The 20,759-nt window shown below is 52.4% G+C and overlaps 6 protein-coding genes across 6 annotated transcripts; 2 read left to right on the forward strand and 4 right to left on the reverse strand.

Moving 5' to 3' along the window:
• Nucleotides 1–289: 289 nt before the first annotated feature.
• N7458_003501 (uncharacterized protein) lies at nucleotides 290–1,783 on the reverse strand (the record flags this gene model as incomplete). The annotated part of the gene is made up of 1 exon (XM_056906884.1): nucleotides 290–1,783. The coding sequence occupies one exon, from the start codon at nucleotides 1,781–1,783 to the stop codon at nucleotides 290–292; it is 1,494 nt and encodes a 497-aa protein (XP_056770991.1).
• Nucleotides 1,784–6,731: 4,948 nt separating this feature from the next.
• Nucleotides 6,732–7,900, reverse strand: N7458_003502 (elongation of very long chain fatty acids protein; the record flags this gene model as incomplete). Its single annotated transcript, XM_056906885.1, has 3 exons — nucleotides 6,732–7,078; nucleotides 7,140–7,422; nucleotides 7,493–7,900. 3 exons carry the CDS (start codon nucleotides 7,898–7,900, stop codon nucleotides 6,732–6,734), a joined length of 1,038 nt encoding a protein of 345 aa, XP_056770992.1.
• A 1,868-nt stretch (nucleotides 7,901–9,768) lies between these two features.
• On the forward strand, nucleotides 9,769–10,654 carry N7458_003503 (cytochrome c oxidase subunit VI; the record flags this gene model as incomplete). Its single annotated transcript, XM_056906886.1, has 4 exons — nucleotides 9,769–9,959; nucleotides 10,126–10,171; nucleotides 10,319–10,436; nucleotides 10,502–10,654. The coding sequence occupies 4 exons, from the start codon at nucleotides 9,769–9,771 to the stop codon at nucleotides 10,618–10,620; spliced, it is 474 nt and encodes a 157-aa protein (XP_056770993.1). The 3' UTR covers nucleotides 10,621–10,654.
• An 803-nt stretch (nucleotides 10,655–11,457) lies between these two features.
• Nucleotides 11,458–12,907, reverse strand: N7458_003504 (glycosyltransferase family 15 protein; the record flags this gene model as incomplete). The annotated part of the gene is made up of 4 exons (XM_056906887.1): nucleotides 11,458–11,614; nucleotides 11,687–12,305; nucleotides 12,420–12,683; nucleotides 12,766–12,907. The coding sequence occupies 4 exons, from the start codon at nucleotides 12,905–12,907 to the stop codon at nucleotides 11,458–11,460; spliced, it is 1,182 nt and encodes a 393-aa protein (XP_056770994.1).
• A 223-nt stretch (nucleotides 12,908–13,130) lies between these two features.
• N7458_003505 (uncharacterized protein) lies at nucleotides 13,131–15,818 on the forward strand (the record flags this gene model as incomplete). The annotated part of the gene is made up of 2 exons (XM_056906888.1): nucleotides 13,131–13,205; nucleotides 13,263–15,818. 2 exons carry the CDS (start codon nucleotides 13,131–13,133, stop codon nucleotides 15,816–15,818), a joined length of 2,631 nt encoding a protein of 876 aa, XP_056770995.1.
• Nucleotides 15,819–16,183: 365 nt separating this feature from the next.
• N7458_003506 (phosphoribosylformylglycinamidine synthase) lies at nucleotides 16,184–20,266 on the reverse strand (the record flags this gene model as incomplete). The annotated part of the gene is made up of 1 exon (XM_056906889.1): nucleotides 16,184–20,266. The coding sequence occupies one exon, from the start codon at nucleotides 20,264–20,266 to the stop codon at nucleotides 16,184–16,186; it is 4,083 nt and encodes a 1,360-aa protein (XP_056770996.1).
• Between the last annotated feature and the right edge of the window lie 493 nt (nucleotides 20,267–20,759).

Below are 20,759 nucleotides of genomic sequence, written 5' to 3' on the forward strand. Positions count from 1 at the left end.
TCGAGAGTAGAAGTAGAAAGCAGAAGAAAGGGAAAACACCAACGCCATGAACCTGAACCAATCGGGAGAGCAATAAACATCCGGAACAAAAATAGAAAATGAATCAGATGGCCACCGGATATAACCACCGAACGAAAAGAATATGAAAATCAAGCATGAGGTAGAAAAACGAAAAAAAGCCTCCGTTGCAAGAGAAAAGACACAACATCCACCCATAAAAAAAGACATTACCGAATTAGAGATACCTCGTACCCCAAATAAGAAAAAATAGTTAATCAAAAAGTAGAAATTATGCCTTCGTAAAAGACTTTTTCCCCAACTTCAATCCCATAAACTTGCGTCCGCCAGGAGCAGCACTATTATGCCGCGCATGGCGGCGTTGGCTCGGTTTCCGGACCACATGGGAATCATAGTTGACCGCCATCAAGGGGGTCTGGGTTCCCGATACTGAGATGTGAACCGTCGAGCTATTGCTCATGCTGCTGGTGGAGGCGATGCTGGAAGTGGCGGAGTGTTCGCGGGTCATGCGGCGCATCATTGGGGATCGTTGGGCGAGGATGTTGGAGACGCTGTGCTTTGAGGGGGTGTGGCCGCGTTTGAGGGGCTGGGATTGGGGCTGGTAGGAGGGTGGTGGGGAGGAGGCGAAGGAGACGGGGCTGGAGGTGCGGGAGAGGAGGGATCCCGCCTCACTGTAGTGATCTGGGATGTAACCCAGGTCTGATGAGAAGGGGGAGGTTGGGCGGGAGGCGTAGGAGGGGACGCTGCTGTTGCTGTTGCTGCGGATGGAGGCTGGACGGCGGCCTGGGCCTGGTTCTGTGGGACGGCGTGGTCGTGCGTTGGGCATGGCTGGGATGGGCTTTTCTGCGCCAGAGGTGCGTGGGCGAGGGCGGTACATTGATTGCGGCCTGATGTGTGGTGATGGAGGGAAAAACGGGACCACTGGGATCTCGGAGACGCAGTTGATATTCGCGCTTTGGAGAGGACGGGGCGTGTCGTCGTCTGTAGGGGGCATTGCGGGCGTCGTGCTCGTCGATTCATCCGAGCTTGACTCGGGGTGCTCCGTGTCCTTTGATGCTGAAGTCTTCATCCCGGCCAGCCGTGGAACCTCGAGCCCGTTTTCGAATCTTCCATCGAATATACGAGACTCGCGGTCTCGAGGGTTTCCCCGTGTGCGAGACCGGCTAGGTCGAGATCTAGCGTTCTTCGAGCGTGAGCCTAGAGAGTTGATGAAGACCAACGTCGGCCGGGTTGACGGTTCCATCAAAGTGATCTTCTTGGCAATCTGGATCTCAGCGTTCTCCACTGAGAAGATAGACGATGGAGAGGATGAGCGAGACCGAATATTGGTAGTCGGGGGAGTGTTAGGCGAGACATAGATGGCGGGCTGCAGGAAGAGACTCGATGCAAGCGGAGCAGGACTGTCTAGTGAAGGCAGTTCCAGCACTATGTCCTCTTCAGGGTCGAAGACGTATGCATCTTCCACGAAACTGACATCGCTGCTTCGTTTCACAGTGTCCATGGAGACGGGACGTTGCCGCTTGGCTTCTCGATACGGTGCCAGCAGCTCATCCTCCCGGTCCGAATCCGGGTCAACATGGGAGTTCTCGTCGGCACTGATATCAGAGTCAAAGGCCCCGGCTCGCTGGGAGCCTGTCGGGGATGGAACAAAGTCGTGACCGCCAGCATCTGATTCGGAGACATCTTCTTCATCTGATTCATAGCGCTTATGGAGACTTTGCCGGCTCAAGCGGTGCAAAGACAGCGCGGTGGTAGGCTCGTACATGTTGGGGAGAATTGATCAACCCCAGGGTTCGATCACAGTATGGCTCGTGCAAAAAGATCACACTGTTCCAGACAGGGCAGAAGGTTGTAAGAAGCGAATGAATAGATCAGATCAGGGTTAAGAGGAGAAACCAGCCTGCAACGAAGGAACAGAACAAGCAAGTAGCGACAGAAAATGTGACAGGACTCCTTTATCAAGGTTAGATGAACGTAAACCAGACAGTTTCCTTGGGCAGTGTCAAAAGCAGCCCACGAGTAGAGGACTGGGAAAGCAGAACCAGTTCTTACTCCTGTAACCGGCCAAGGGTCAGGTCTTTAATATCAAGTGGACCCCGTCCAGGGTTGAGCAGGCACTAGAATGATGAACAGGGGAACCGCCCTCGGTTCCTGTCAAGGTCGCCAGGAACAGGAAGTATGAAGAAATGTTGAAAAGGTCCCACCCTGTCAAGAATCCACTTGGAGTCTTGGTTACAGAGAACAGTAGTGAGCAAGAAGAGGGGAAGGGCTTTTTTTAGGGCCCAAGGGACGGTGTAAGTAATCCCTGTCCACGTGTGCCAAAAAGATAAGTCGGGGCTGGCAAAGTACTGCTTAGTGCCTAGCATAATCAATCATTGCGTCCGTTTATTTTATTTTTGATTTTTTTGGAAGGTGGAGGGGGCGCGGGCATTTTTCTCCTTCTTTTCTTCTTCCTCGAGAAGTATGTACAGTAATGGCTAGCAGTACATCTGCAGGACCGACGTGTAATCAGGCCCTGGATTGGTTGGAGGCTTCCAACTAGCGGAATCATCCCAGGATCGGTAAAAAGCAGTGTGCTGGAGTTCACCCTTGCATTCGGAACCACCAGGGACAGCCAGGACGAGCGAGGGTCGTTTCACCATTCGGCGACGCGCACTCTCCCGCACGTCGTGGCGGGCGCGCCACGCTGGGAGTAGAAAGCTAAAGCGTGGATGCTGTAAGCCTGTAACGCCGGAAAAAATCTGATAGATCAACGTGAGCTGTCGTTGGCTGTGGCCCATGCGCCTAACGCTGGGACTGCAGCTGGTGTGGATGGAGATTGGCCATGGTGTCCACTCGCCGCAGGGACTGGCGGCGGCAGCTAGATTGGATGGGCTCCATGCACGGTTCAAGGGGAAATCAGCAGAGGAGGAATAATCCGGAGGTTTCACCGACTGTTACATGCAGCGTACGAACTGGGAGATTGAAGCATTGCGCCGGGGATCGTGCCGCTCAGGGTGGGATGCTTGTACACAGTGCGAGGTCCATTACTTCAGCTCTTGCTCGCGTAGAACCGACGGGGTCAATATTTCGTCCGGATGAAGACGGCGGCGTCGTTTAGCGCAGAAAAAGTCCCACTGGCCATCGAGGTTCGAAACGAAGCGCCCGTGGTGGAGAGACACGATGGTTCGTTGGGAATAACCATCATGGAGTATGTAGTCAGTCGTGACGCCGTCGTTGGTCAGTTAGTGCCTTTCGGTCCATTCGGGCATTCTCTAGAGTATTGCCAAGTTAGCCGCCGCTCCAGAAAGGTGGGGCGTGGGTATAACTCAAACACGCTACCACGAACACTTGGGGCCCTTGTCTGACCTCGAAACCAGTGTCGATCGGTCGTGAGTGGAGCTCGGTATCTTGATGCCGAGAAATCACACTAAAATTTATGCACAACGCGCGGTCTTTGTGAGGGTGAGTGTTGGGTTTAGCGTTGCTGGGGATGATGCCAGGGGGAAGAGGAGGCAGGAGGAAAGTTGGCGAGGTCAACTGGTTGAACGACTGGCAACGTGAACTGGATGATGCTCCGACCCCCTCCCCCTTAGATCCTGAACCCTAAAATGGATCAAGATATGGATTGAAGGGCAATTATCTTACTGTATACATGACTAAGTGGAGCTTAGTGCATTGTGAAATGCAGAAGGCACATCAGGGGTAAAGGATGATTAGCCTGCAATCGCCCTTACAAAGTATACTCTAGAATCATCCAACGTGGATTGGATTATAGGATGACAGGGTTGATCACTGCTCTCCTACAGGGAGCATTCGCTTGTCTTTAGCCAGAAAGTAGGAGGAACTATGGAATACTCAAGGGAGAAGGAGTATCAAATACAGTTAGAACAGGAGTATACCTGGGGAGAGGAATGCTCCTCCTTTCGCAGAACATGACTATGGATGCACTTGCATCCATTCTGATGCACAGTTCAAGTATACCACAGTACTGTACGCTTGTACCTGCCTCCAGAAGTCAATAATATCCTGATAACCCTCCCACCACCTCGATAAACCAGCCAAGACCCCCATCCTCCCTTACATGCGACGATCACTACGAATCGGCGAATTCTCCCTCCCCAAAGGATCGCCCACTCGGTCCAAGCTCCGGCCACTCCTCTGCGAGTCGGCGCTTCGGCGCTATCGTTTTATTTTATTTATAGGCACCCAGCACCGAGGACGGATGTCGAAGTACATAAAAAAGGAATAGTAGCCCACGCCCATGACATCTATCACCTGCACCTATACCAATCCAGCAGACGATAATCGCAACGCCGTTCAACGCTCGACGCCATGACCAAGCCATTTTTACACCATTCCCCCGTTGCAGATACCCACTTCAGGCAAGGAACTCCGGTGCTAATACGAATCCTATTCTCATTGCTGGAATTGGGAACTTGTTAACACTCTGGTCAGAACGGTTGAAACGTCTACGGATCATGTCTTGTCTGCTTAGGACATAGTGCCCATAGTGGCTTGATAAAGTCCACGAACTAACTTACCTAAACTCGACGGTCGAAACACACCACCCCCAACAAGTTCCAACAAGGAACTAGATGCCCAAGTTCTGCTTCTGACAGCGGCGTGGTTCCCCACTTCATGATTCGTGGCTTATCTTGGCTCGCCAAGTTGGCTCGAAAGGCATGGGGTGATGGGAGTTCTACCGTAGTCTCTAGTTCAACGCACTTCCACTCAAACACCGGTCATCAAGCCCATACAGTCCAGTTGATCTGGCGTATTTCCGGCCGGTATTAATTAGCAACCAAGCTCCGTGAATAGATAAGCGTGCTGTTCCAGATAGAAAGGATGCGGACAGAATCACGGCGAGACGCTGCCTCGCTGACCATGTTTTTTTATCGGCCTTCTTTTGAAATTCGGCCGGTTGGTATAGAAAGAGGTTTGCGCCGGGCATTTGGACCACGCCAGGCGCCACGCTTCTACGTCGTTCACTTGGCAATTCGCTTGCACCTGGCATGCTGGTGATTTTCTTTTCTCCTTGGTTTGATTGTTTTCCGGGTTATCTCTGCTTTTGCTGGGGATGCTCTAGGGCCTGCATGTGAACTCTGAACTCCTGTTCTTTCGATGGCATGGCTTGTACGACGCGCAAGGCGTTCGTCCAGCCTCTGGATGAGCAGTGGGTGGTAAGTCGTCAAGAACCAGCCTCGTACAGCTACTTGGTGCCTGGCAGTTTATTGACTATTGACTGACTGCGGGCGATAATTGTTGGCCTTGGAGGTGGATTATTGAACTTCTCCCAGCCACCTTTTACGCAATGCCAGATGGCTGGTGGGAAGGGATCTAGGGATCGACCTGTCAATGCTGCAATCTACTCTCCACATTGTCAGGTCAGGTCCACAGCTCCCAGCTTCCAGTGGCAGGACACGCAATCATTATTGTTCACGCCGTTCGCCAGGTAATGATCTCCTCTCGAACCAAGCCACCAGTCATCTCGCAAATACGGAGGTATGTACCGCGAACTACGTTCAGAATGAATTTCTGTCATGCAAGACCTTTCACCTAACTCTGCGCTCTTCTCTATGTAGTACATACTGTCCAGGCTAGGGCCCCGGTTAATAACGATCGACCTCGGTGACTTGCCATCTCACGACCTGTCAGTTCTGCGGCGTTGGTCGTGCCCCGTTACACAAGCCATGTATCTGCACAGATCGACGGCCACAGTTAGTACCTGCATGGCCTCGGGATCCACCAGTGTGATGCTGCACATTCGAGCATGAACAGCACACCTGGTTGTCCCCTCAACGTCGGCCTGTTTGTTGTGGTGCTGTTGGATGAACATCTCTCCGAGAAGACGCGAGTGCTATTCCTCTTGCCAGATCGGGTCAATTGCTTTCCATCCGACGTGCGTTGAAAAGTGCTGGATTTGACGTGTCGAGCATCTGGGGTCGAAGCTCCTGATAGTAGCTGCAGGGGATGAAATTGCATGCAAGTCGACTGTGGTAAGAGCTTTCCCTCATATCAAACTGACTAGAGCCATGCAACGAGCTTGTCCTTGCTTTTTTGCACTTATGAACGAGGCCATTGCCTCTCGCTGGAAAATACTAATTACAACGGGTTCTACACCAAAAACTGACTCGCATAACAGATTACATCTAGCATGATATGTGAACCTAGCATCTATAAGTACTTTAATGACACATCAGAACGGAAGAAAGCAATTGCAAAGGCCTGCCGCCAGCAGACTGCACGGGTGATAATGACAAACATGAACAGAAGAAGAAAAAAGAAAGGACATTATAGAATACAGCCAGGAACAGGGACTGTCCGACATTCTCTCTTCCCAGATGAAATGAAAAAAAGCCAAGGATGAAAGGGGGAAATACCCTTCATCCGCTGCTGGCATCGCCAATGCGACTCCACAAACCCGGGCCCTAAACCATCAGGCCTAGCCTCATGAAAAGGTCATTCATTAAAACAAGTATAAATTGAATCACCAGCAAGCAACCACGCCATTTCTGCTTTTCTCCTCTTTGCTTGCTCTTCCTCTTCAAGTTGCAAATATGTTCGAGGAATTTTATTCGAAAACTCGTCATGTGTGAGAGGAACGTTTTCATTCGTCTGACAAGACTTCAAAATTCTGGATGAAACTCATCCTCATACACGACTCCACAATCTCACTCATACGCGTACTTCGGGAGCACATTGGATGCTTCCCTTCCAGCGCGAGAGCTCGTTTAAGCCTTGCGGGAGCGAGTGACGGGGCCGTTGGAGCGGCCAGTAGAGCTGGCAGAACCGTTGGAGGCATGGGCGCTGCCATTGGGGTGGGTGCCGGCGGGAGAGGGAACCTCAAAGTTCTTCATGTCGATGAGGGACTTCCTGCCGGTGTTGCTGCGAGGGCGGCCGACCTTGGCAGCCTTGTTGTAGGTAGCAATGTAGAAGGAGATGAACAGCAGCAGATAGGAGGTGATGATGCCAATACCAGCGAAGGCAGCGAACTCCTCACCGGCGCACTGGCCCATGTTGGGAGCCCAGGGGAAGTAGACGGAGGAGAAGTAGCTGTAAGAGGCGAAGTAGATGAAACCTAGAAGTGGCGAAAATTAGCCTTATTGTCGTGTACAAAGCTCATTGTTTCCAAAGCTTACCAAGGTCAATGACGAACTGCACGATCTGCAGCATGGTAATATACTTCTTCCACCAGATGCGGATACCACGGGCACTCTGGAAGTAGTACCAGTACATGACAACGTGGACCAACAGGTTGATGGTGATGGGCACCCATTGCACAGCAGTCAGTCCAATCAACTGAGTGTAGCAAAGCAGGGCAGTAGCACCGTGGTGGTAGGTGTGGAGGAAGGTCAAGGGCTTCTTCTTGAGGACAAGGAAGACGGTGTCCAGGAGCTCGATGTATTTGTTGATGTAGTTCAGCTATGCATGGAGAAAGCAGTTAGTCGCGCCAATTCTTCGATCGTTTTGCGCATCTCGATGCGACACTTACGTAGTACAGGATGATCAGAGGCTGAGTCCATCCACCGCGGTGGTCACAAATTGAGTAGAAGACACCGTGGCGGACAATGGTGGGCAGGAGCTGCTCAACAAACAGTGCCAGGAGGATGGCGCTGATAGCGGTCAAAAGGAAGTTGTGAATCATGAACAGAGTGTTCAGCTTGAAGGCGGGGAAGTTCTTCATGACCTCACGGCCACCGAAGATGATGATGTAGTAGGTGACCAGCATGGTCGCGGTCTCCTTGAATGTGGACATAGGGGTCGAGCCCGCGACGAAGTTGAACTCGCTGGCAGGGTAGCCCATGACCTGCTCATAGGCCTTGTCGAAGATGGGCCATAGGTGGACGCCAAAAGGCCGGTCCAGGGTCGGGATGGGCACTTTCTGAAGGAAGTCGGCCATTGTGTCTGGTGGAGGAGGCAAGGGTATCCGAAACAAGCCCGGGAGGAGCAACTAAGGTCGCGTGAAGCAGAGAAAGAAGAAGAAATGCCAAAGGGCAGAAGACACGAATCTCAGGCCACGAGTCGCAGGATGCAGAACAGGCACAGAGCCAAGAGAAGAGGGATAAAGAATGGAAGGACTGACGATTGAAGGAGAAGGGAAAAGGGAGGGAGCGAGAGAACAGCGTAACTTTTTGCGTCCGGCGCGTCCGTGGAGCGCCCGATCGGGACTAGCGCAGCCATTAAAAGGGGGAAACATCCACCTGCCGAAGACTCCGGAGGGTTTAGGTCCCTAGAAATGATTTTCATGATTGACGATCAGGTTCAATGGGTGTATATTTAAAAGAATCAGATTTGCTATGGTCTAATCTATTGAGTTCTAATTTTTTTTTTTTTTTTTTCCGAAATATTCGAGGTGATCGTTGTTGGAGAATCAGTTTTCAGCCTTTGCAAAAAAAAACTTTCACATGCTCTGCACATAACCAATGCCTCGCTAGCCGCCCAAGGACCAACGAGAAGTAAGTACAGCATGGCCGCTTCAGCCCTGAGCCTATTTGTGAGAGTGGCTACTTGAAGGGAATACCAGGTTGGTCGCGACTAAATTTGCAATCTCAGCAAAAGATTCCACTCCTTTACGGAGAGTAAAGTGTGTCAAGATCGAGTTGAAAATCCACCGGTTCACAGTGATGATGCTACATTAATCATACTCCTATTGCAGAGTGTTCCACCCACCAGCAACAATCGAGAGGCCGAGGCTGTACTGTACTACCCTCGTCCTCGCTGAACAATGAACGGGGGCTGCACTAGAGACGATCCAGGGTGGCATACTTCATAGTCTTGAGATTGATCTCCACCAGTCATGCCCAGACTGGCTAGCTTTCCTTAGTTGAGTGTCGGTCTATCGAAAGCCGGATCAGCCACCCCCATATGTTGTTACATACAGCAATTTGGTCTTTTTGGCCTGCCTCGGGGGTTTAAAGGCCACTCTTGAAAGGGCAGACAAGTGACATGTTACTGGTACGACCATGCTGTACAACTGTTACCGATGAAAATCCATTCTATCGGACCAAACATCGGACGGGAATAGGTAGTATTCGTTCAAATGCGATGGATCTACTACTCCGTACAGGCTGCAATTATTCACATCTAGGCTCCATCGGAAAACCATCCAATTACATACTGTAGGTCGGGAATCTGATGCCTAAGGCTGCAAGTCATAGCGACCGCAGTCATTGATCTCCAATCTCGGCAACAATAGACAGGTACCGATTGGATTGGGTACTTTCTATAGCTATACTTTGATGTAGTACTTGCCAATTCATATCTAGAGGGAAATTCTGAATGTACTCCGTAAGGTAGTGAGGTATAGCCGTACCGGCACTACATGTATATCTGCGCCCAGCTCAGTCGAGGATAACAGATTCCGAGTACACTGCCAAAACCGATACACCCATTTCAGAGCACTCCAATATTGCCCCGACCTAATTAGCGCACAAATTGAATAGTCTATAGCAATTGAATTAGACCCTGTTTATTTAGTCATTTATCATCTCCTACATTCGTTCTATATAACTAACTCGTTAACTGCTCTCATCCTTGATGACCACTCTCGGGATGACGGGACCCTCTCAACCAATCACAAACCCAACAATCCAAACCGCCCCGTGACTAAACCTTTTCTTCCTGCCTCAGGCCGCCAATACCACACCACCCGCAAAATCCAGCCGCAGCCAACACGACTCTCTTCGTCCTCCTCCCTTCCCCCGTCTCCAATCCACTCTCTTCTCCACCACTCGTCCATTGACTCGGTCCAGCACCTCCGCTCCCGACATGTCGTCTCTGTCTATCTTCCGCATCGCGACGCGCGCCGTCCGCCCTGCCAGCTTCGTCCGAGCTCCGATCGTCCGCTCCCGGGTGCAGACCCCAGTCACTCTGGCTGCTGCCCGCACTGCCAACTTCGGTAGCAGCCGTATGCTCCGCTCTGGCCACGAGGATGAGACCTATGAGGAGTTCTCTGCCAGGTACGATCAATCTTGCGACCCATTGGCCTTTGGCGGGAACCGAGGGATGAGGGGGGAATGAATGAAGGACGGGGCTTTGCGCTGCTAGGCGCTGGCCGGGTCCTGCATTGGTGCTTTCAGAGGTCTTGGGGGAACTGGATATGCTGACTGTGTATGTCAATTGCAGATTCGAGAAGGAATTCGACGGTGTCCAGGATGTCTTCGAGCTCCAGGTAAGATCCGCCTGCTTTGGGTCATGTCCCGGGAGATGACGGAGGGCCCCCCTCCTCATGCGATATCAAATATCATTCGACTCTCAATTCAGCCTCACATTCACCTATCCAAATGGAAACACAGCTAACCCGTCACTTCTTCTCTAGCGTAACCTGAACAACTGCTTCGCCTACGATCTCGTCCCCTCCGTTGAGGTCCTCAGCGCTGCCCTGAAGGCTGCCCGCCGTGTCAACGACTTCCCCACTGCCGTCCGTGTCTTCGAGGGTATGCGCAAATCCACCAGATGTCAACATGTCAATTGAGACCAATCACTAATACGTCATATACAGGCATCAAGGCCAAGGTCGAGAACCAGGAGCAGTACAAGCAATACCTCGAGCAGCTCGAGGGTCTGCGCCAGGAGCTGGGCGTTGCTCTCCGGGAAGAGCTGTACCCCCAGGAGGAGTAAATTAGCGTCGCTCATGTTGTTCTTCCCCTACCTCATTTTCCCACCTCACGTCAATTTTCTCTCTCTCCTTCAGTTGTTTACCCACCACCCCAACCCTCATGTCGGACACCTATTGGTCGATTCGCGCAGTCTCCTGTCTGGCCAGGGTGCTCAGATCGGGTAGAAGAGAAAGCTGTATACATATTTTAGAGATCTCTTGTGTTGCTAGTGTTGCTGTTGTTTGGAAAAGGTTCTGTGGTGCCTTGACTGGTGCTTAATTTATCTTCCATCTCCGGTTCCCGGCTGCTTACGCGGCAAGTACAGTATGATATCTCCACATAACGATTGGACATGCAATCTTTTTGCTGAGTCCTCCTGTTGGCTGCGGTGAGAAGAGTATGGACCTTGAATGCTTTGTTTTGTATGTTCTATTTTTGAGGCAAAATTTCTTCATACAATATCATATAATGTAGGCCAAATCTAGCAAGACACGGTAGAGAAATATGGTAAAATTGAAAGTAAAATAAAACAACCAAGACATTTGGCCATGTGCAATCAAATATAGGTACAGAGAAGACCAGACCCGCCAAAGCTCATTTTATCGAAGACAAGCCCCACGGCCAGGAACGTATTTTGTAGAAATGGGGACGATCCCCCGAAAAGGAAGAAAAGAAGACCACAGAAATATCATCAATAGGTATGAGTCCGCTCAAACGCCAGGTACCAAGTCACATCGAAAGGGTCGGGAATATACTTCATCGGGTATGCAGGAAAGGTGATGCAAAAGGGAGGGGGGAGTCGAGGTTTTTCATAAAATAGCAGCACGAGGATATGGATGCTCTGCCACGGTCTATCAATCTAGTGGGTGCCGACGTACTTGAAGTACGTTGGCCGACAGTCTTCCTTGGCGAGGAAGTCTGCGCCAGAGTAGAATTGACCGGGCGTGCAGCCAGAACACTTGGGCGAGTTGGGGCAGTTATAGTAGGGGATGTGGTTGTATCCGATGTCGCGGAACCTAGGAAGGAATGGTGAGTAAGACAAGAGTTCGATGGTATAGCGACGCCGGGAGAATTGGGATTAAACTTACCAGTGCACGTCCGCGGCGTTCGCGAAGAGACCAACACCGAGCGAGTGGACCGGCGCATCACCCCAGCGCTCGTAGAAGAAGCCACCGGCACGATCCAGGTGCTGGAAGTACGATTCGTACTTCTCACCCCGGAAGAAGTCCAGGTCACCAATCTCAAAGTTGGACCAGAAGTGGCAGGTAGAGTAGCCATTGGCGCCCTGGTTATGCTCGGGACGGGCCTGGTCGTCCGTAATCCACTCCCACATGTTGTTCTCACTCAGATACGACGGGTTCGCCGCCAGGAACTTGCGGGTCTCGGGCCAAAGGGTCTTGATCGTCTGCGGGGCGTCGTACAGGTTGATGGTGAAACCATAGGTCTTGTTGTTATCCTCCATGTAGCGGAAGACGTCATAGTCGACGTTACAGAAGAATTGGACCTTGGGCTCGATGCGCCAGTAGTAGCGGTACTTCTCGAGGGCGGGGTGCTTGTAAAACATGCCGCTGTTCCAGCGGCACATTTGGTGGTAGGAAAGCTTGGAGGCGTATTGGATGTTTTCCTCCTCTAGGATCTTAGCGGACTCGAGGAAGAGATCCTCGTTGATCCAGCTGGGCATATCCCAGTGTTCCTTGGGGACCAACTCTGCAGTACACACGATTGTTAGCATTGTACATTCCCTTCTTTTCTCCTCGTGAGTCGAGAATGACCCATCGTGAGATTGTGATCTCGTGATTAAGCAAACCTGGGCAACCGTACCATATTGAATCTTGGCCTTGGTGACGGCCTGCGTCTTCTGCTTAAACTCCTCGGAGAAGGGTTTGTCATTGAAAAAGATATAGGGATAGTTGAACTTGTTGTTCCAGGTGCGCTCGAGATCGCGCATCGTACTGATCAACTCGTAGAGTTCCTCGTTACGGACGAGGGAGATGAGGGCGGCATTGGTGCGGGCGGACTTTTCGCTCTCGGGGGAGTAATCGTGATCTTCGGCGCGCCATAGTTCACCGGCTGGTTCTCCGGTGGCTGTTAACTGCGTCAGTATGTTGCGCTTACGAGGAGGGGGACTGATCTTGAATCTTGAAGAATTGCGGGAGTGGCAACGAACGATCTAGTAGGGGATCCCGGCTCATGCCGTGGACCAACTTGGAGGAGGTCTTGTCAGAGCTTTGGTGGAGCTGGAAGACCAGGAAAAGAGTGAGTAGAATGCATGCTGCACCCAGCATGCGAATCGGACGTGCGATCGCCATGTTGTGCTGTTGAAGAGGAGATTGAAGTGAAAGGGGGCAAAGTTGTTCAGAAGGGCCAGAAGCGCCTTCACTTCAGCCCGCGCCGCCTTTGCCCCTTGAGGATTAGCGCCCGCACCACCGCGCGTCCAGTTGGCTTCCCCCGTCATTGGAGTCTGGATATTCTAAGACAGACCGCGTCGATCATATCGGATCAGATACATTAGACCAGCCATTGACGCTCGCCATGGCACTGGTGGCCTTGGGCTCACTGATAGATAAGCTCATCACCACAGTTGCCAAAATTGACCCTGAGCAAAAGGTACCAAAACCCGCTCTTGGTTGTGGTTGTTACACAAGTATTGACCGCGTTGTCTAGGACTCTCCGCGCGTTCAGATCCTTAAGCGCCGCGTAGAAGCTGCACTGCGCCCCGGAACCCATGGACGGATTAATCAATTCGCCGTGGCACGCCAACTAGAGGGACTGGAGGAGAAATTCCAGGTCTTGAATCGAGACGACCTGGCAGCAACTCTCCGTAGTCGCCTGGCTGAGCTACAGGGTTACTCAAATGCATGGCACCCGGAGATCCTGAGCTTGCTGGTACAACTCTCAGATCGTCCGGCCCAGCTAGCCAAAATCGATCAATGGGCGTCGCCCTTCGAAGCAAGTCCGGTCGCTGAGCAGCCGCTGTCATGGGCTGACCTCGATCCCCGAGGGGCCGCCTTTAGCAACGAAGACATCTGGGAAGAAGTTGACTTTGGCCCCGGCTCTTCAGATGATGACTTTGTTTCTGTTACCAGCGAGGTATCTCTTACCCGGGGACCACCTCGAACGCCCCCTGCACCAGAACAGGAATATGTGATCCCGGGCGAGGTGTTTGTCTCGGGCGAAGATGAAGAGCTCATAGCCTCTATGGAGAAGGCCCAATTCTGGAAACCCGAGAATAGACCAAAGATTTCTCGAGGAAAAGAAGAAGCGTCCTGTCCCATCACAGAATTGCAACTAGCAAGAGAAGCAATCTTTATGCTGCAAGGCTTACCGACGTCGATCTTCTGGCGTCTCGATAATGACATCGAGGTGGACCGCAGCTACACGCTTGCACACTCGTCCAATACTGCTCTTTTATCGCTGTTGAAGCTATTCACCGAGACCGGCGCAAAGATTGATGCTCTAAGGCGATTCGCCGAATCCCCGCAATCCATCGCCTACATGCAGACGTTCTGCCGGGGCATCGAAGACCGTCTGCGAGAGTTTGATGGATTTCTCTCCAACATCCAATGCAACTATCTATCTGCTGGATCTATAGTCAGTCTTCTTCAACTGAGTGACGATGTTCGTCAGTCATCTCATCAATTGCTTCTTCTATCCGACCTAGTCTCAAAGTTGGAGCACTCCGCAGACCAACCAATGCGTTGTCTCGACCTGCTTTACAACTTGGTGTGCATGACAGAAGCTCTGGGAGACGAAGAGACCTCAAGAGCACTCTCAATCTTATTCTTCTTGTGCTTCAAAACTTATACAGGCTCAATTCAACTCTGGATGGAATCTGGGCAAGTCGATCCCCTTGACACTGCCTTTTTCGTCAAACTGAAAAGCGACAATGGTGATCTGCGGAACCTGTGGCATGACTGGTACGAGATTGATGAGGGCTTTGGTCGACAGAATATCCCCCAATTCTTGGAACCCAGTCTCTACAAAGTGTTTACTACTGGTAAGAGCATGGTATTCTTGCGCCACTTGAATGCGCTTCCAGACCGTTCAGAGTCTGCCGCAAAAGCAGAAACGATATTTGACGATGTTCGTTCCGAATCGACATATGCGGCTCTTCCGTTTTCTGCACTAGTCGAGTCTGCATTCGACCGTTTGGTAGATCTCAACAACTCGGCCAGTGCGGGCCTTCTGAGAACCGAACTCGACGAACAGTGTGGTCTTTGGGCATCGTTTGACGCACTGCAGCATGCCTATCTCGCCCAGGACCTGAGCATTCTCGGCATGATAGACGCCAAAATCTTCGAGCTAATGGACCGTGGCCGATCCTGGGATGACAAATTCCTCCTTACCGAGGTGACAAGATCTGCTTTTAGCGCAATGCCTAGTATGGACTTGTCAAGACTGGTCGTACGATCGGATGGCTCTTCCTCTCGTGATCCTCAAAACCTTACCAGAACCGTCAAAATTCTCGAAACCATCTCGATCGATTATGTACTTCCATGGCCCGTTGCAAACATCGTCCCGCAGGACGCTATCCACACTTACCAACGAGTCTCGACCTTCCTCATGCAAATTCGTCGCGCAAAGTATGCCCTTGTCAAGCAGCGCTTGCGAGATGGACGTGTTGTTGCAGCAGACGTCCAAGACGGAACTCTGGTACACTCTCTCCATCACAATTTACTCTGGTTTCTCGATACCCTCTACGCACACCTTACCTACCTAGTCATATCAACCGCAAATCAATCCTTACACCAGGCCCTAGCCGACGCTGAGGATGTGGACGCCATGGTCGCCGCACACGACTCCTACATCTCCTCGTTGGAGAATCAATGTCTCCTATCCGACAATCTCTCTCCAATATACGAGGCTATCATCAACCTCCTGGATCTTTCGATCAACTTTGCAGATCTACAGACCGTCCATGCAGCCGAAGAAGGAATGTTTGATCAAGGCGATGCCAGCATGTTGAAAACACTACGGCGAAAGCGGAGTGACGAAGATGACTCGGACTCGGGCTCGGACCAAGAAAATGAATTCGAGCATGAGCACACATTGACCATTTCATTCCGTGATTCGCCGTATGAGCTCCAGATGCGAAATGTGAAGCGTCAGTTTGACCACTTGATTAGCTTTGTGGCAGATGGGCTAAAAGGAGTTGCTCGCGCTGATGGTTTGCCTAGCTGGAATATTCTGGCGGAGCGTTTGGAATGGAGGAAAGGCTGACTGCGAGCTGGGCATTGGGGCGAGGGGGGTTAGCTTCAGAGACTGGTTGCATCCGCTGGATGGGGATAATGTTCTTGACGATTTTTTGATACCCTTATGATCTATCTACCATAACTAAAATTTGGAGAACCTATGAGCTTTAAATAAACTTGAATATTTGCTTTGATTTTGGTATATCTAATATCTCATAAAAGCACTGACACTGGCTCTGAAGCCATGACAATCTTTCAGTTTCGTAAATGCTTTTTAACGCACTAGTTTTAGCTTCAAACCCTTACCATTCCATAGAACCAGACCAAAAGATAGGAAAATATAAACAAAAGAAAATTGAACAAAAAGCCCCTAAGATCGGGTAACCCGAACGTTTAACCAACCCAGCGTCTGGCGCTGAAGAAGATGCGGCCCCAAGGACCGATCTCACCCCACTCCTCGGCGTTGGGAGGCAGGTAGCTGGCAATGCCGTTCATGACGGTACGCTCAGGGTGAGGCATGATGGCCAAGACACGGCCGTCGGGACTGCGCACACCGGCGATACCCTCGGGACTGCCGTTGGGGTTGAAAGGGTAGCGCATGGTCGGCTTGAGGGTGGCGTTGTCGACGTAGCGAACAGGAGCGAGACCCTCACGGACAAAGTCGGCAGCAGTTTGGCCGGGAGTACCGGCGAACGAGGCACGACCTTCGCCGTGGGCAACAGCGATGGGGAAGGATGAGCCGTCCATGCCGTGGAAGAAGACGCTGGGGCGCGAGGGATCGGAGTCCGAGATGCGAACCATGGCGACACGGCCCTCGTACTGCTCGCTGGTGTTGCGCTCAAAGCTGGGCCAGTTACGAGCACCGGGGATGAGTTCCTTGACACGCGACAGGAACTGGCAACCGTTGCAGACACCAAGAGCAAAGGTATCGGGGCGCTCGAAGAAGGCCTGGAACTCCTTGCGGGTGTTGTCGTGCAGCAAGACGGACTTGGCCCAGCCCTGACCGGCACCCAAGACATCACCGTAGGAGAAACCACCGCAGGCGGCGAGACCGGCGAAGCTGGCCAGCGAGACACGACCGGAGATGATGTCGGTCATGTGAACATCAACAGCGGAGAAGCCGGCGGTGTTGAAGGCGAAAGCCATCTCAGCTTGGCTGTTCACACCCTGCTCACGCAGAATGGCAACACGGGGCTTGTTGGTGAAAGGAGAGTACTGGGACAGGCTGGTCATGATGGGCAGGCCGCGGTCCTTGGGGTCGAAAGTAGGGTTCCACGACAGACCGGGGTTAGTATCGTCGAGGATGTTCTTGAACTCCTGGTCTGCACACTCGGGGTTGTCACGCATTTTCTGCATGTGGTAAGAGGTTTTGGACCAGGTCTGCTGGAGGTTGGAGCGAGGCTCGCGGTAGACCAGGGAGGCCTTGTGATAGATGGTCAGGTTTTGCTTCTGCTTCTCCGAGACACGACCGATCTTGTGAATCAGGCCAGGAGGAGGACCGCAAGTGGCGAAGCAAGAGCGGAACTGGATTTCGTGCTCCTTGCGGACCTGGAAGACAGCACCCAGCTCCTCGTTGAAGAGGGTCTCAACAACGTCCTGGGTCTGGAAAGAGGAGCAGATGTTGTCGAGCATGATCTCCACACCGCAGCGACCAGCGAACATCATCTCGGCGAGGGTAGTCAAAAGACCACCATCGGAACGGTCGTGGTAGGCCAGGACAATACCAGCCTCCTGCAGCTGCTGAGTAGCGTCGAAGAAGTCACGGAGGATCTCGACGTCATGGACATCGGGGCACTCGGTGCCGACCTCGTTGAAGACCTGAGCAAGAGCGGAGCCACCGAGGGTCTTGCGACCGAAGGATAGGTCGACAAACATAAGAACAGTCTCACCGACATCCTCCAGACTGCGGAGAGCGGGGGTCCAGGTCTTGCGATAGTCACCAACTGGGGCGAAGGCCGAGATAACACACGACATGGGTGCGGTGACCTCCTTGGCCTCGTTGGTGGCCTCGTCCTTCCACTTCATCTTCATGGACATGGAGTCCTTACCAACAGGAATGCTGATACCAAGCTTGGGGCACAGGTCAAGACCAATAGCCTCAACAGCCTCATAGATTGCAGCACCCTCACCAGGGTGGCTGCTAGCAGACATCCAGTTGGCTGATAGCTTGACACGGGTAAGGCGGTCGACAAGGTCAGAAGCAGCGATGTTCATGAGAGACTCGGCGACAGCCATACGAGCCGAAGCACCTGGAGAAATAAGGGCCAAAAGAGGCTTCTCACCCATGGCCATAGCCTCACCAGTTTTGACGCCCTGAAGCAGAGAGGTAGCGGTTACGGAGACGTCGGAGACGGGGGTCTGCCACTTTCCGACCATCTGGTCACGAGCAGTAAGACCACCAACAGTACGGTCGCCAATGGTGATCAGGAAAGATTTCGAGCCAACGGCCGGAAGAGACAAGACGCGGTTGACGGCCTCGCTGACCAGCTCCACCTTCGACGAGAGCGAAGGGAGATACTTGGTGAGGCTGGAGTCGACAGCAGGCAAAGTCAGCTTGCGCGAGTCGACAGTGCGGGTCATGCGTGGCGGCTTGCCGAACAGGACGGAGAGGGGGAGATCGATAGGGGAAGGATAGTCCTTGGACTCGCGGTCAAGAAGAATGAGTCGTTTCTCCTCCTCGGAGGTACCGCCACCTCGACCGACCACCGAGAAGCCACATCGTTCACGCTGAGCAATAGCGGTGAACTTGTTGATGCTGTCCTCGCCAACAGCCAGGACGTATCGCTCCTGTGCTTCGCAGCACCAGATTTGCATGGGGCTCATACTGCGGTCAGCGCTGTCCACCTCGCGCAGCTCGAACTTGGCTCCCAGGCCGGAATCGTGGATCAGCTCAGGAAGGGCGTTGGAGAGACCACCGGCACCCACGTCGTGAATGAACTTTATGGGGTTGTCATTGCCCATGGAAACACAGGCATTGATGACCTCTTGAGCTCTGCGCTGAACTTCAGCATTGCCTCTCTGGACACTGGCGAAATCAAGATCAGCGGATCCCTCGCCAGAGGTGATACTAGAAGCAGCACCACCACCAAGACCGATCAACATGGCTGGGCCACCAAGTACGACGAGATAAGAGCCAGGCTTGACCACGTCGGGGTTCTTTAGAGCGTGCTGGGGGCGAACAGTGCCAACACCACCAGCAATCATGATGGGCTTGTGATATCCACGAATTTCCTTCTGGCCGTTGCCAACGTCAATCTCAGTGAGAAGGGTGCGGAAATAACCACCAGTGCAAGGACGACCAAATTCGTTGTTGTAAGCAGCACTGCCAATCGGGGCTTCCAGCATGATGTCCAAGCTGCTCGCAATGTGGTTCGGCTTACCAACCTCGAGCTCCCAGGGCTGTCGCAGGCCGGGAATCAAGAGATCGGAGACACAGTAACCGGACAGACCGGCCTTGGGGCGGGAACCGCGACCAACTGCACCCTCATCACGGATCTCACCGCCGGAGCCAGTGGCGGCACCGGGGTAAGGGGAGACAGCAGTGGGGTGGTTGTGAGTCTCGACCTTGGCCAGGAAGTGAACGACTTCTTTGGTATGGGTCCACTCCCCAGTGGTAGGGTCGGGGGCCCAGAATGCAGCAGGGCCACCTTCAAGTACAGCAGCATTGTCGCTGTAAGCACTAACAGTGTATTCAGGGTGCTTCTTGTGTGTGTTGCGGATCATGGCAAAAAGGCTGTTGGGCATGGGCTTGCCATCAATCACCCATGAGGCATTGAATTGCTTGTGACGGCAGTGCTCCGAGTTTACCTGGGCAAACATGAAAAGCTCAACATCGGTAGGATCACGAGCAATGGCGCCGTTGGGGCCATATGCCTCAGCCAAGTAGTCGATCTCCGACTCATCCAAAGCAAGACCCAATTCCTTGTTCGCCTCCTGGAGAACTTCCTTAGGAGACTTGTCACCTCCTTGAAGGGAGACTGTCTTTAGAGGAAGACGGTCATGCTCAGAGAACATGAGCTTCAGATCGGGCTCGTCCTTGCCAATAATCTGAGTCATGCGATCGTGAAGAAGATCCAGGTAGCCATCCTTATAGTCCTCTCCTTCCTTGCGGAGGCATGAGACCATCATACCCCGCTCAATACGCTTGACAGACTGACGCAGGCCGCAGACTTGGGCAATACCGGTAGCTTGAGAGCTCCAAGGTGAGATAGTTCCGGTTCGTGGGAAGACGTAGAAGGTATCGAATTGACCGTCATTGGAGGTGAAGGAAGGAGGGATGTCGGTAATGTCGCCATACGTGAGCAATTGCTCGAGGACCGCACGCTGAGATTGGTCCAATGGCTGGGAAGTATGCACATAGTGAATCCATTGAGCGCGGACATCTTTAACACCCATGCTCTCCGCGATGGCATGTCCCCGCGAACGAGAGAACGCCACCGAGCCGGGGATGGCAAGAAAGGAGTCGGTGGAAGCCATCGTAGGAGAATCGATGGACAGAGGTGAAGTCAATTAAAACCAAGCCTCCCTTGAAACAAAGGAGGAGGAAGGGCTGTGATGCCACTCAAGTATGACTTGAACAAAGGATTCCCCGCGATGACTCCGTCAACTTTTTCTGAAAAAAATGAGTGGCCCCGCCCTATGCCGATTGCGGTGGGCTTATCGGACAGGTCACGTGGTGATTACTCGATCAATTTTCTAATCGGAGATGGGACTCTCATAACACGTGACTGGTTTGAGTGGTCGATGACTAATTTTTGGTCAAATCACGTGATACACGCATGAGAACACATGCGCACCACGTGACTCAATTCTACTTCAGGCGCCCTCCCATTGGCGAGTTCCATAAGGGGTCGAGATCTTCGACCCCACCCCAACCCGAACCCGCGTGCGGGTTCGGGTCGGGTTCCCGCAAAAACCCCATTTTTGCATCATAAAACCGAGGTCTTGGCATACATACTTTAGCTGAATC

This window comes from Penicillium daleae, assembly GCF_028827525.1.
Source record: "Penicillium daleae strain IBT 16125 chromosome Unknown utg000002l_segment0_segment0, whole genome shotgun sequence".
In the NCBI taxonomy this organism is placed as follows: domain Eukaryota; kingdom Fungi; phylum Ascomycota; class Eurotiomycetes; order Eurotiales; family Aspergillaceae; genus Penicillium; species Penicillium daleae.